The sequence below is a fragment of the Apteryx mantelli genome, chromosome 14 (assembly GCF_036417845.1).
Source record: "Apteryx mantelli isolate bAptMan1 chromosome 14, bAptMan1.hap1, whole genome shotgun sequence".
Classification (NCBI taxonomy): Eukaryota; Metazoa; Chordata; class Aves; order Apterygiformes; family Apterygidae; genus Apteryx; species Apteryx mantelli.
The window spans coordinates 22,565,003-22,577,849 of record NC_089991.1 but is presented as its reverse complement, the minus strand read 5'-3'; the positions used below and the strand labels follow the sequence as shown (position 1 = coordinate 22,577,849).

The 12,847-nt window shown below is 62.5% G+C and overlaps 2 protein-coding genes across 2 annotated transcripts; both read left to right on the top strand.

The window, feature by feature from the left end:
• The first annotated feature begins 1,128 nt into the window (after window positions 1-1,128).
• Window positions 1,129-3,891, top strand: LOC136993385 (protocadherin alpha-3-like). Its single transcript, XM_067305097.1, has one exon. The coding sequence runs from the start codon at window positions 1,129-1,131 to the stop codon at window positions 3,889-3,891; it is 2,763 nt and encodes a 920-aa protein (XP_067161198.1).
• Window positions 3,892-8,182: 4,291 nt separating this feature from the next.
• Window positions 8,183-10,969, top strand: LOC136993384 (protocadherin alpha-3-like). Its single transcript, XM_067305096.1, has one exon. It carries the CDS (start codon window positions 8,210-8,212, stop codon window positions 10,967-10,969), a length of 2,760 nt encoding a protein of 919 aa, XP_067161197.1. The 5' UTR covers window positions 8,183-8,209.
• The last annotated feature ends 1,878 nt before the right edge of the window (window positions 10,970-12,847 follow it).

The following is a 12,847-nucleotide window of genomic DNA, read 5'->3' as shown; positions in this document are numbered from 1 at the left end:
GGAGATGATGCCCCATAGTTAGCGGTGATGGCTCCGTCTCTGATGGTGTCAGACGCCGGGGTGGAGGCAATCCGAGAGCTCCCCGCGGAAGGAAAGCGAGTCCGAAGGGGGCGATTTTTCCCGTGCTCCGTTTTCCTCCTGCATCCCTGCTGCTTTTCGGCTCATGGCCCCGTCGTCGCCAAAGGAAGCGGGGGGAGCTCACCCGTTCCCTGCAGAGTCTATCGCATCGTTTAGGAGCAGGACGTTGTTCCGGTTGCAGGGGGCCTCGTTCCGCTTCCCTCTGCCTCCTTTGTTGTTCCGTTGCAGATTCTGCCCCTTGCCGATGTTTTGCTGCACCCCGTCTGTGCAGCTACCGCAGGACTCCGTTTGCTGCTTTGGGGCTGCGTTTTGAACCTCCACAAATCCTTAGGTGTGGTCCAAATTGTAGATAGATTGTCGCTGCCCATGACATGAGCGGTTTTACCGGGCTACAGAGTGCTCGTGCACTGACGTCGCTTACTCCACTTTCGAGTGCTTCTCGCTGGGCTCCAGGCGAACAACCTTACCAATATGCTGCTCGCTCTGCTTCGACTGTATGGGTGCAGCGAGCCACTGCTCTGCCTACGGAAGGAGCAAGAGCATGAACTGCGCCACGGGAGGCGAAGCTTGCGGTGAGAAAAGCCTTGCTCCGCGGGAGGGTGGCTCAGCCCGGGCAGAGGTCGCCGAGGGGTGGTGGCGTTTGCGTGCCTGGGAAGGCGTGTGAAGCGCGGAGCAGAGGAAGCCGCCGCGTCTGAGCTGAGAGGGAGCCGGAGAGCGGGGCGCAGCCGTGGCCGGGCAGCTGCGGGGCGGCGGCGGCAGAGGCCGCGGGTGTCGCGGCCTGGCGCGGCGGCCCGGGCCTGACGGCCGCAGGAAGGCGGCTTTGCCGGCGCGGCGCCGCAGCGGGGCACACGGTGTCGCTGCAGGCTCAGAAACGGCGGCGGCGCGGCACGGCGCGGCGGCTCCGCCCCGGTGCGGCGGAAAGCCCGGCTGTGAGCGCGGGGGGAGCGGCAGGGCGCGGGCGGCGGCGCCGGGGAGCGGCGGCGAGCGGCGGCGGTGCCGGGAGCCGGGAGCCGTGAGGCGTGCGGGCCCGTGCGGGTGCCGGCGCTGGCCATGGGCGTGTGCGCGCAGGCGCTGCTGCGGGTGCTGGTGCTGCAGGCGGCGTGGGCGCTGGGCGGCGGTCAGGTGCGCTACTCGGTGCCGGAGGAGGCCAAGGCCGGCACGGTGGTGGGTCGCCTGGCGCAGGACCTGGGTCTGGAGGCGGGCGAGCTGGAGGCGCGTCGGCTGCGGCTGGTGGCGAAGGGGCGGCGGGCGAGCGTGGAGGTGAGCGGGGCGAGCGGGGCGCTGGTGGTGAGCTCGCGGCTGGACCGGGAGGAGCTGTGCGGGAAGAGCGCGCCGTGCGCCCTGCGCCTGGAGGTGCTGGTGGAGCGGCCGCTGCGCGTCTTCCACGTGGAGCTGGAGGTCACCGACATCAACGACAATGCCCCGCTCTTCCCCGCCGCCCGCAAAAACCTCAGTGTCGCGGAATTAACAACGCTGCCGGGCTCCCGCTTCCCGCTGGAGGGCGCGTCGGACGCCGACATCGGAGCCAACGCGCAGCTCTCCTACAAACTCAGCCCGAGCGAGCATTTCGCTTTAGAAGTGAAATCCGCGGATGAAAACAGGAAATCGTTATTTCTGGTGCTGTCGAAGGCACTGGACCGGGAGGCGATGCCTGTGCACCGGTTGCTGCTGACGGCGAGTGACGGGGGCAGACCGTCGCTGTCGGGCACGATGGAGCTGGTGATCTCGGTGCTGGATGTGAACGACAACGCTCCCGAGTTCAACCAGTCGATCTATAAAGTGCAGCTGGCGGAGAGCGCTGCAGAGGGGACGCTGGTGGTGCGTGTGAGAGCCACGGATCCGGACGAGGGAATGAACAGCCAAGTGGCGTACACAGTGAACAACGTAATCCCTGCCAGTGGAAAGGACCTGTTCGTGCTGGACTCGAGCACAGGGGAGATGAAGCTGGCGGGTCCCCTGGATTTTGAGGACGTTTGTCTATACGAGATACAAGTGGAAGCGAAAGACAGGGGGGCGCCTCCGTTATCGGGGCACTGCAGCGTGGAGCTGGAGGTGGTGGACGTGAACGACAACGCGCCGGAGGTGTGGGTGACGTCGCTGTCGGTGCCGGTGCCCGAGGACGCGGCGGTGGGGACGGTGGTGGCGCTGCTGAGCGTGTCGGACCGGGACTCGGGGGCGAACGGGCGGGTGCGGTGCGCGGTGTGGCCGCCGGCGCCGTTCGGGCTGGTGGCGACGTTCGAGGGCTCGTACTCGCTGGTGCTGCGGGAGGCGCTGGACCGGGAGCGGGTGGCGGAGTACGAGGTGGAGGTGCGGGCGGAGGACGGCGGGGCGCCGCCGCTGCGCGCGAGCCGCGGGCTGCGGGTGCCGGTGTCGGACGTGAACGACAACGCGCCGGCGTTCGCGCAGGCCGTGTACACGGTGCTGGCGCGGGAGAACAACGCGGCGGGCGCGGAGCTGGCGCGGCTGTGGGCGCGGGACCCGGACGAGGCGGGCAACGGGCGCGTGAGCTACTCGGTGGCGGAGGGCGGCGCGGGCGCGGGCGCGGGGTCGCGGTCGGTGTCGAGCTACGTGTCGGTGGACGCGGAGAGCGGGCGGCTGTGGGCGCTGCAGCCCTTCGACTACGAGGAGCTGCAGGTGCTGCAGTTCGAGGTGCGCGCGGTGGACGCGGGGGAGCCGGCGCTGTGCGGCAACGCCACGGTGCAGCTCTTCGTCGTGGACGAGAACGACAACGCGCCGGCGCTGCTGCCGCCTGCGGGCGGCGGCGCGGGGCCCTGGGCTGGCGGCGCGGCGGGGTCGTCGTCGTCGTCGTCGTCGTCGTCGTCGGGGTGGTCGCTGTGGGCGTGGGCGGCGTGGGGGTCGCCGGCGGGGCAGGTGGTGGCGAAGATCCGTGCGGTGGACGCGGACTCGGGCTACAACGCGTGGCTGCGCTACGAGCTGCGGGAGCCGCGGGGGAAGGGCGCGTTCCGCGTGGGGCTGTACAGCGGCGAGGTGAGCACGGCGCGGGCGCTGGAGGAGGCGGACGGCCCGCGGCAGACCCTGCTCATCGTGGTGCGCGACCACGGCGAGCCGGCGCGCTCGGCCACGGCCACGCTGAGCGTGTCGCTGGGCGAGGGCGCCGAGGCGGCGCTGGCGGCGGCGGGCGCGGGCGCGGGCGCGGGCTCGGGCTCGTCGGTGTCGGGGCTGCGGCCGGCGGCGGGCGCCGAGGGCGGCGCGGCGGCGGCGGCGGCGGCGGCGACGAACGTGTGGCTGGTGGTGGCCATCTGCGCGGTGTCGAGCGTGTTCCTGCTGGCGGTGGTGCTGTACGGGGCGTCGCGGTGGGCGCCGCGGGCGGCCGTGCTGTCGGGGCCCGGGCCGGCGACGCTGGTGTGCGCCAGCGAAGTGGGGAGCTGGTCGTACTCGCAGCGCCAGAGCCGGAGCCTGTGCGTGGCGGACGGCGCGGGCAAGAGCGACCTCATGGTTTTCAGCCCCAACTTCCCGCCGCCCGCCGCCGGCCCCGCGGCGAAGGAGACGCCGCAGGATCCGCCCGCTCTCCTGGACACGGTCAGTGGCACTTTCTTTTCTACCCCTTCTCACCTGCGGGGTCTCCCGGAAACTCTTTCACAGTTCTTCCCCGTGCCTCTGGAGCCTCCTCTCGGAGGCGGGCTCGGCCCTGGGCGCCTGCGGGGGGCCGGTGCTTGTCAGGCCTTTGATCTCCGACTCTTGGCAGCGATGTCCGTTGTGTCTGCCTTCGCTTGCAAATGCGCTCAGCTTTCGGAGCTGATGTGTGCTTTGAGAAGGAGTCTAACTTCTGGAGCCTGGGGTTTGGTAGGCTGAGTGGAGTGGAGTCGACATGTAGAAAGCACTTTGGAAAAGGAAGAACCGCAGAAGAGGAGACGGGAAGGGAGTGTTGGGGAAGGGAAGGGAATGGTGTGGAACGGGATGTTTTGAACAAAGAGAGGAAAGGAAGGAAAGGGAAGGGTGTAAAAGAAAAGAAGGAAATTGCCATCATTGACAGACGTTACCTTCATGTACTGAATGCGCTTAGTCCCTAACGAGCTTAGCCTTCATTAGGTGTGAGTGGGCAATGGCAGGGAGCTGATGCCCCGTAATTAGCGCTGATGGCTCCGTCTTTGAAGGTCTCAGGTGCCGTGGTGGAGGCGATCCCAGAGCTCCCCGCGGAGGGAAGGCGAGAAGGAGGCGGGCGACTTGTCTCTCCCTCATTTTCTTTCTTCTTGGCCTTTGCTCGCTCTTCCTTCTGGGTTCACGTTCCCCACTTCTTAGTCCCCGCCCTCGAGAAGCGGGAGAGAACCTCAGTTGTTCCCTACAGAGTCTACTGTTCCAGCAGACATTGTTCACGTTCTTTCTGCATCCTTGGTTGTTATCTTGAAGATTTCATTCCTTGTGTGTGTTTTCCAGTGTGCCGTTTGTGCGACTGTACTACAAGTTTCCCCCGCTGGGGTTCCATATTGTTATCTACTCATGCTTGGCTATGTTACAAAATGTAGATATATAGGAGCTGGCAGTCGTATCCAGCTATGTTTCAGTGTTACACAGTGCTTACACAGTGTCTCGGGATGTAGTGTTTTCAGCCGCCTCTATCTGGGTTCAAGGCAAAGCAGAAGTAATTACATGCTGCTACATGCTGCATTGCTTCACTCTGCGGGGTGGGCGTTGGGGGAAAGCCCCTGTTCTGTCTGCGGAAGGAGCAACCGCGTGAATTTCGTCTTCGGAAGTGAAGCTTGTCATCGAAAAAGCCTCGATTCGAGGATGTTGTTAACACACCTAGTACCTTAAAGGGTACAGGCAGAAGAGCAAATCTCAAGGTAGGTGTAAGACACGGGAAAGTATGCTGGTCATTCTCCAGGGTGTATTTGTCGAGCACCCGCATTCAGTGACCAGGAACGCTGGTGGAAGCTCGTCACTCGCGGTTCCTGACTGTGCCCCTTCCATGTCCACGGGTGGTGGTAGGCCTTGCTTGTTTTCTGAGAGAAGAGAGAAATATGCTGTGATAATGTCTTGGTGCCTGATGGTGAGCATGTGGGTACCAGCTGGGATACCATTTCCGCCACCAGAACCAGCCCCTTTGCCTGTCGCCAGCCTGACTTAGGAGCTATCTCAGCAATTGTGTGCAAGATGCAGACTGCTTCATTTTGATGTCTGTGAGATTTCCGAACTGGGGCCGCTTGCCGTCAGTGTGGGCAATTCTTTCCTCCAATATTGAGCTGCATTGGACCTCGAGCGAATGTCATCAGTTTTCAGCTTTCCATTCTGCATCGTTTTTCACAGAAGTGGCTACAGGAACATTGTGAGTAATGCAAGGATTTCAGAGCTTTGGCAAGACGTGCGTAGTTTTTGCAAACCCCACTTGCAGGGAAGTTGTCCTTGTTATCGATCACTGGAGATTTGCCTTAGAACGCCTTCTGAAGGAAGGATCTAATTTATTTTTCTGAAGAAGCAGCCACTGCCAGAACTTCCAGGTGCCTCAAACGACAACAGAGGATGATGTGCCTGACAGGCAGATGTCTCTGTGTTCCCGTTCAGTCGTGACACATTTATTTGGATGGATGTGATGTTGCCTGGGTCATGCCTGCAGGCTTGGCACAGCCGGCAGCACTTCTGAGTCATCTCGTGCCTTCCACGTTGCTTCCTGGGACAGTGTGAGGGGCTGAGAGCAAGGACGTGTGATTGAATGTGGAAGATCCCTCGTGTGTTTATCTCAGTGGGTGTGGTGGGAGCGTGTGGGGATGTTCTCAGTGAAAATGCAGTGGGGTAACCTTCACGGCTTCTGCTTGGTTATGTGACAGGTGGGTGTGAGGCAATGTGTGGGGACTGACTCCCGTGGGTACTGAAGTCCTGGCTCTGTTGTTCTGTGAGTGCTTGCCTGCCTGGAAAGACGAGCAGGAGCTGGACATTCGTTGTGGAGCTGCAAGTGGAAAACGAGGCACAGAAACACGTCTTCCCTGAAGGAGAGGAAAACCACCAAAGAGCTGTGATTATCTTATATTTTTTTACTCTTCTCTGAGCTTTTCCTTGTCGATGTACGTCCAGGTTGTCTTCCTGAAGTGAGGAGTCCCTGGCATTGTTAGGACTCTTTGGAGTACGTCCACACTCACCATGCGTCACGCTGATCATGTATTTCAAAGGGTGGACCATTCTGTTACGGCCTAGTGGAGATGGTCCTTGCAATATGATTTCCTTGCTCTGTGCTGTGCTTTCTGACGACGAAGGGCAGTGCATGAAACCTCTGAGCCACATCTGTGTCTCAAACCCAGGCTTGCAAGAGGGAAGAATCTGTGCCTGCTGTTAACAGTGATCATTCAGAAATCATTGCTATGGGACTATAGCTGTTGTGCAAGGCTCGGTGTTTGCCATGGACGGAGGATGAAGAGAGCACTCGTCTTCCAGAAAGTGAGCTGAAGTGTAGGGGAAGAGTGCATGCTTTGCCCAGCCTGCAAGTAGCCAGGAGAGCTGTTAGGCCTGCTGAGCAAAGAGAAGTGAGGAGAAGTCAAGGAGGATAGAAGCGGGGGTAGGGTCCTGTTGCTGAAGGCCTTCCCAGGTGTGCTCTGTGCCGCAGTGGCTCTGAGTCCACTGACACATGGAGAGAGAGAGAGCAACAGAGCGAGAGAGACTTGTCTGGAAAAGCAGTTCCCGAAAGTCCTTCGGCATCCTCAGTACTCAGGGAGCTCGTGCAAGACATGATGGGAAAGAGGCAGGAAGAGGCAGGGGAGGTTTTGCCTGAAGTGGTGCCCGTGCTTCATGTCAAGAGTGGCGTAGACATTTAGAAAACGCTTTGGAAAAGGGAAGGAAGAAAGGAGAAGAGAAGCGGAGGGAAGAAGAGAAGGCGAAGGGGTGATAAGGGAATGGAAGAGGATAGAAGGGAAGGAGCAGTAAGGGGAGGGAAAGGCAGGAGAGAGAAGGGCGAAAAAAAGAATTCACCAACATGAAGGAACATGATGTCTCACTGCTGAATACCGTTAGTCCCTAACGAGCTTACCCTTGATGAGGTGTGAGCGTGCCAAGCCAGGGAGATGATGCCCCATAGTTAGCGGTGATGGCTCCGTCTCTGATGGTGTCAGGCGCGGGGGTGGAGGCGATCCGAGAGCTCCCCGCGGAGGGAAAGCGAGTCCGAAGGGGGCGATATTTCCCGTGCTCCGTTTCCCTCCTGCATCCCTGCTGCTTTTCGGCTCATGGCCCCGTCGTCGCCAAAGGAAGCGGGGGGAGCTCACCCGTTCCCTGCAGAGTCTATCGCATCGTTTAGGAGCAGGACGTTGTTCCGGTTGCAGGGGGCCTCGTTCCGCTTCCCTCTGCCTCCTTTGTTGTTCCGTTGCAGATTCTGCCCCTTGCCGATGTTTTGCTGCACCCCGTCTGTGCAGCTACCGCAGGACTCCGTTTGCTGCTTTGGGGCTGCGTTTTGAACCTCCACAAATCCTTAGGTGTGGTCCAAATTGTAGATAGATTGTCGCTGCCCATGACATGAGCGGTTTTACCGGGCTACAGAGTGCTCGTGCACTGACGTCGCTTACTCCACTTTCGAGTGCTTCTCGCTGGGCTCCAGGCGAACAACCTTACCAATATGCTGCTCGCTCTGCTTCGACTGTATGGGTGCAGCGAGCCACTGCTCTGCCTACGGAAGGAGCAAGAGCATGAACTGCGCCACGGGAGGCGAAGCTTGCGGTGAGAAAAGCCTTGCTCCGCGGGAGGGTGGCTCAGCCCGGGCAGAGGTCGCCGAGGGGTGGTGGCGTTTGCGTGCCTGGGAAGGCGTGTGAAGCGCGGAGCAGAGGAAGCCGCCGCGTCTGAGCTGAGAGGGAGCCGGAGAGCGGGGCGCAGCCGTGGCCGGGCAGCTGCGGGGCGGCGGCGGCAGAGGCCGCGGGTGTCGCGGCCTGGCGCGGCGGCCCGGGCCTGACGGCCGCAGGAAGGCGGCTTTGCCGGCGCGGCGCCGCAGCGGGGCACACGGTGTCGCTGCAGGCTCAGAAACGGCGGCGTCGCGGCACGGCGCGGCGGCTCCGCCCCGGTGCGGCGGAAAGCCCGGCTGTGAGCGCGGGGGGAGCGGCAGGGCGCGGGCGGCGGCGCCGGGGAGCGGCGGCGAGCGGCGGCGGTGCCGGGAGCCGGGAGCCGTGAGGCGTGCGGGCCCGTGCGGGTGCCGGCGCTGGCCATGGGCGTGTGCGCGCGGGCGCTGCTGCGGGTGCTGGTGCTGCAGGCGGCGTGGGCGCTGGGCGGCGGTCAGGTGCGCTACTCGGTGCCGGAGGAGGCCAAGGCCGGCACGGTGGTGGGTCGCCTGGCGCAGGACCTGGGTCTGGAGGCGGGCGAGCTGGAGGCGCGTCGGCTGCGGCTGGTGGCGAAGGGGCGGCGGGCGAGCGTGGAGGTGAGCGGGGCGAGCGGGGCGCTGGTGGTGAGCTCGCGGCTGGACCGGGAGGAGCTGTGCGGGAAGAGCGCGCCGTGCGCCCTGCGCCTGGAGGTGCTGGTGGAGCGGCCGCTGCGCGTCTTCCACGTGGAGCTGGAGGTCACCGACATCAACGACAATGCCCCGCTCTTCCCCGCCGCCCGCAAAAACCTCAGTGTCGCGGAATTAACAACGCTGCCGGGCTCCCGCTTCCCGCTGGAGGGCGCGTCGGACGCCGACATCGGAGCCAACGCGCAGCTCTCCTACAAACTCAGCCCGAGCGAGCATTTCGCTTTAGAAGTGAAATCCGCGGATGAAAACAGGAAATCGTTATTTCTGGTGCTGTCGAAGGCACTGGACCGGGAGGCGATGCCTGTGCACCGGTTGCTGCTGACGGCGAGTGACGGGGGCAGACCGTCGCTGTCGGGCACGATGGAGCTGGTGATCTCGGTGCTGGATGTGAACGACAACGCTCCCGAGTTCAACCAGTCGATCTATAAAGTGCAGCTGGCGGAGAGCGCTGCAGAGGGGACGCTGGTGGTGCGTGTGAGAGCCACGGATCCGGACGAGGGAATGAACAGCCAAGTGGCGTACACAGTGAACAACGTAATCCCTGCCAGTGGAAAGGACCTGTTCGTGCTGGACTCGAGCACAGGGGAGATGAAGCTGGCGGGTCCCCTGGATTTTGAGGACGTTTGTCTATACGAGATACAAGTGGAAGCGAAAGACAGGGGGGCGCCTCCGTTATCGGGGCACTGCAGCGTGGAGCTGGAGGTGGTGGACGTGAACGACAACGCGCCGGAGGTGTGGGTGACGTCGCTGTCGGTGCCGGTGCCCGAGGACGCGGCGGTGGGGACGGTGGTGGCGCTGCTGAGCGTGTCGGACCGGGACTCGGGGGCGAACGGGCGGGTGCGGTGCGCGGTGTGGCCGCCGGCGCCGTTCGGGCTGGTGGCGACGTTCGAGGGCTCGTACTCGCTGGTGCTGCGGGAGGCGCTGGACCGGGAGCGGGTGGCGGAGTACGAGGTGGAGGTGCGGGCGGAGGACGGCGGGGCGCCGCCGCTGCGCGCGAGCCGCGGGCTGCGGGTGCCGGTGTCGGACGTGAACGACAACGCGCCGGCGTTCGCGCAGGCCGTGTACACGGTGCTGGCGCGGGAGAACAACGCGGCGGGCGCGGAGCTGGCGCGGCTGTGGGCGCGGGACCCGGACGAGGCGGGCAACGGGCGCGTGAGCTACTCGGTGGCGGAGGGCGGCGCGGGCGCGGGCGCGGGGTCGCGGTCGGTGTCGAGCTACGTGTCGGTGGACGCGGAGAGCGGGCGGCTGTGGGCGCTGCAGCCCTTCGACTACGAGGAGCTGCAGGTGCTGCAGTTCGAGGTGCGCGCGGTGGACGCGGGGGAGCCGGCGCTGTGCGGCAACGCCACGGTGCAGCTCTTCGTCGTGGACGAGAACGACAACGCGCCGGCGCTGCTGCCGCCTGCGGGCGGCGGCGCGGGGCCCTGGGCTGGCGGCGCGGCGGGGTCGTCGTCGTCGTCGTCGTCGTCGTCGTCGGCGTGGTCGCTGTGGGCGTGGGCGGCGTGGGGGTCGCCGGCGGGGCAGGTGGTGGCGAAGATCCGTGCGGTGGACGCGGACTCGGGCTACAACGCGTGGCTGCGCTACGAGCTGCGGGAGCCGCGGGGGAAGGGCGCGTTCCGCGTGGGGCTGTACAGCGGCGAGGTGAGCACGGCGCGGGCGCTGGAGGAGGCGGACGGCCCGCGGCAGACCCTGCTCATCGTGGTGCGCGACCACGGCGAGCCGGCGCGCTCGGCCACGGCCACGCTGAGCGTGTCGCTGGGCGAGGGCGCCGAGGCGGCGCTGGCGGCGGCGGGCGCGGGCGCGGGCGCGGGCTCGGGCTCGTCGGTGTCGGGGCTGCGGCCGGCGGCGGGCGCCGAGGGCGGCGCGGCGGCGGCGGCGGCGGCGACGAACGTGTGGCTGGTGGTGGCCATCTGCGCGGTGTCGAGCGTGTTCCTGCTGGCGGTGGTGCTGTACGGGGCGTCGCGGTGGGCGCCGCGGGCGGCCGTGCTGTCGGGGCCCGGGCCGGCGACGCTGGTGTGCGCCAGCGAAGTGGGGAGCTGGTCGTACTCGCAGCGCCAGAGCCGGAGCCTGTGCGTGGCGGACGGCGCGGGCAAGAGCGACCTCATGGTTTTCAGCCCCAACTTCCCGCCGCCCGCCGCCGGCCCCGCGGCGAAGGAGACGCCGCAGGATCCGCCCGCTCTCCTGGACACGGTCAGTGGCACTTTCTTTTCTACCCCTTCTCACCTGCGGGGTCTCCCGGAAACTCTTTCACAGTTCTTCCCCGTGCCTCTGGAGCCTCCTCTCGGAGGCGGGCTCGGCCCTGGGCGCCTGCGGGGGGCCGGTGCTTGTCAGGCCTTTGATCTCCGACTCTTGGCAGCGATGTCCGTTGTGTCTGCCTTCGCTTGCAAATGCGCTCAGCTTTCGGAGCTGATGTGTGCTTTGAGAAGGACTCTAACTTGTGGAGCCTGGGGTTTGGTAGGCTGAGTGGAGTGGAGTCGACATGTAGAAAGCACTTTGGAAAAGGAAGAACCGCAGAAGAGGAGACGGGAAGGGAGTGTTGGGGAAGGGAAGGGAATGGTGTGGAACGGGATGTTTTGAACAAAGAGAGGAAAGGAAGGAAAGGGAAGGGTGTAAAAGAAAAGAAGGAAATTGCCATCATTGACAGACGTTACCTTCATGTACTGAATGCGCTTAGTCCCTAACGAGCTTAGCCTTCATTAGGTGTGAGTGGGCAATGGCAGGGAGCTGATGCCCCGTAATTAGCGCTGATGGCTCCGTCTTTGAAGGTCTCAGGTGCCGTGGTGGAGGCGATCCCAGAGCTCCCCGCGGAGGGAAGGCGAGAAGGAGGCGGGCGACTTGTCTCTCCCTCATTTTCTTTCTTCTTGGCCTTTGCTCGCTCTTCCTTCTGGGTTCACGTTCCCCACTTCTTAGTCCCCGCCCTCGAGAAGCGGGAGAGAACCTCAGTTGTTCCCTACAGAGTCTACTGTTCCAGCAGACATTGTTCACGTTCTTTCTGCATCCTTGGTTGTTATCTTGAAGATTTCATTCCTTGTGTGTGTTTTCCAGTGTGCCGTTTGTGCGACTGTACTACAAGTTTCCCCCGCTGGGGTTCCATATTGTTATCTACTCATGCTTGGCTATGTTACAAAATGTAGATATATAGGAGCTGGCAGTCGTATCCAGCTATGTTTCAGTGTTACACAGTGCTTACACAGTGTCTCGGGATGTAGTGTTTTCAGCCGCCTCTATCTGGGTTCAAGGCAAAGCAGAAGTAATTACATGCTGCTACATGCTGCATTGCTTCACTCTGCGGGGTGGGCGTTGGGGGAAAGCCCCTGTTCTGTCTGCGGAAGGAGCAACCGCGTGAATTTCGTCTTCGGAAGTGAAGCTTGTCATCGAAAAAGCCTCGATTCGAGGATGTTGTTAACACACCTAGTACCTTAAAGGGTACAGGCAGAAGAGCAAATCTCAAGGTAGGTGTAAGACACGGGAAAGTATGCTGGTCATTCTCCAGGGTGTATTTGTCGAGCACCCGCATTCAGTGACCAGGAACGCTGGTGGAAGCTCGTCACTCGCGGTTCCTGACTGTGCCCCTTCCAAGTTTCCCGTGGTGGTAGGCCTTGCTTGTTTTCTGAGAGTAGAGATAAATATGCTGTGATAATGTCTTGGTGCCTGATGGTGAGCATGTGGGTACCAGCTGGGATACCATTTCCGCCACCAGAACCAGCCCCTTTGCCTGTCGCCAGCCTGACTTAGGAGCTATCTCAGCAATTGTGTGCAAGATGCAGACTGCTTCATTTTGATGTCTGTGAGATTTCCGAACTGGGGCCGCTTGCCGTCAGTGTGGGCAATTCTTTCCTCCAATATTGAGCTGCATTGGACCTCGAGCGAATGTCATCAGTTTTCAGCTTTCCCTCTGCATCGTTTTTCACAGAAGTGGCTACAGGAACATTGTGAGTAATGCAATGATTTCAGAGCTTTGGCAAGACGTGCGTAGTTTTTGCAAACCCCACTTGCAGGGAAGTTGTCCTTGTTATCGATCACTGGAGATTTGCCTTAGAACGCCTTCTGAAGGAAGGATCTAATTTATTTTTCTGAAGAAGCAGCCACTGCCAGAACTTCCAGGTGCCTCAAACGACAACAGAGGATGATGTGCCTGACAGGCAGATGTCTCTGTGTTCCCGTTCAGTCGTGACACATTTATTTGGATGGATGTGATGTTGCCTGGGTCATGCCTGCAGGCTTGGCACAGCCGGCAGCACTTCTGAGTCATCTCGTGCCTTCCACGTTGCTTCCTGGGACAGTGTGAGGGGCTGAGAGCAAGGACGTGTGATTGAATGTGGAAGATCCCTCGTGTGTTTA

Coding starts and splice junctions, on each gene's coding strand:
- LOC136993385 (XM_067305097.1), top strand. CDS start 1,129: ATGGGCGTGTGCGCGCAGGCGCTGCTGCGGGTGCTGGTGCTGCAGGCG.
- LOC136993384 (XM_067305096.1), top strand. CDS start 8,210: ATGGGCGTGTGCGCGCGGGCGCTGCTGCGGGTGCTGGTGCTGCAGGCG.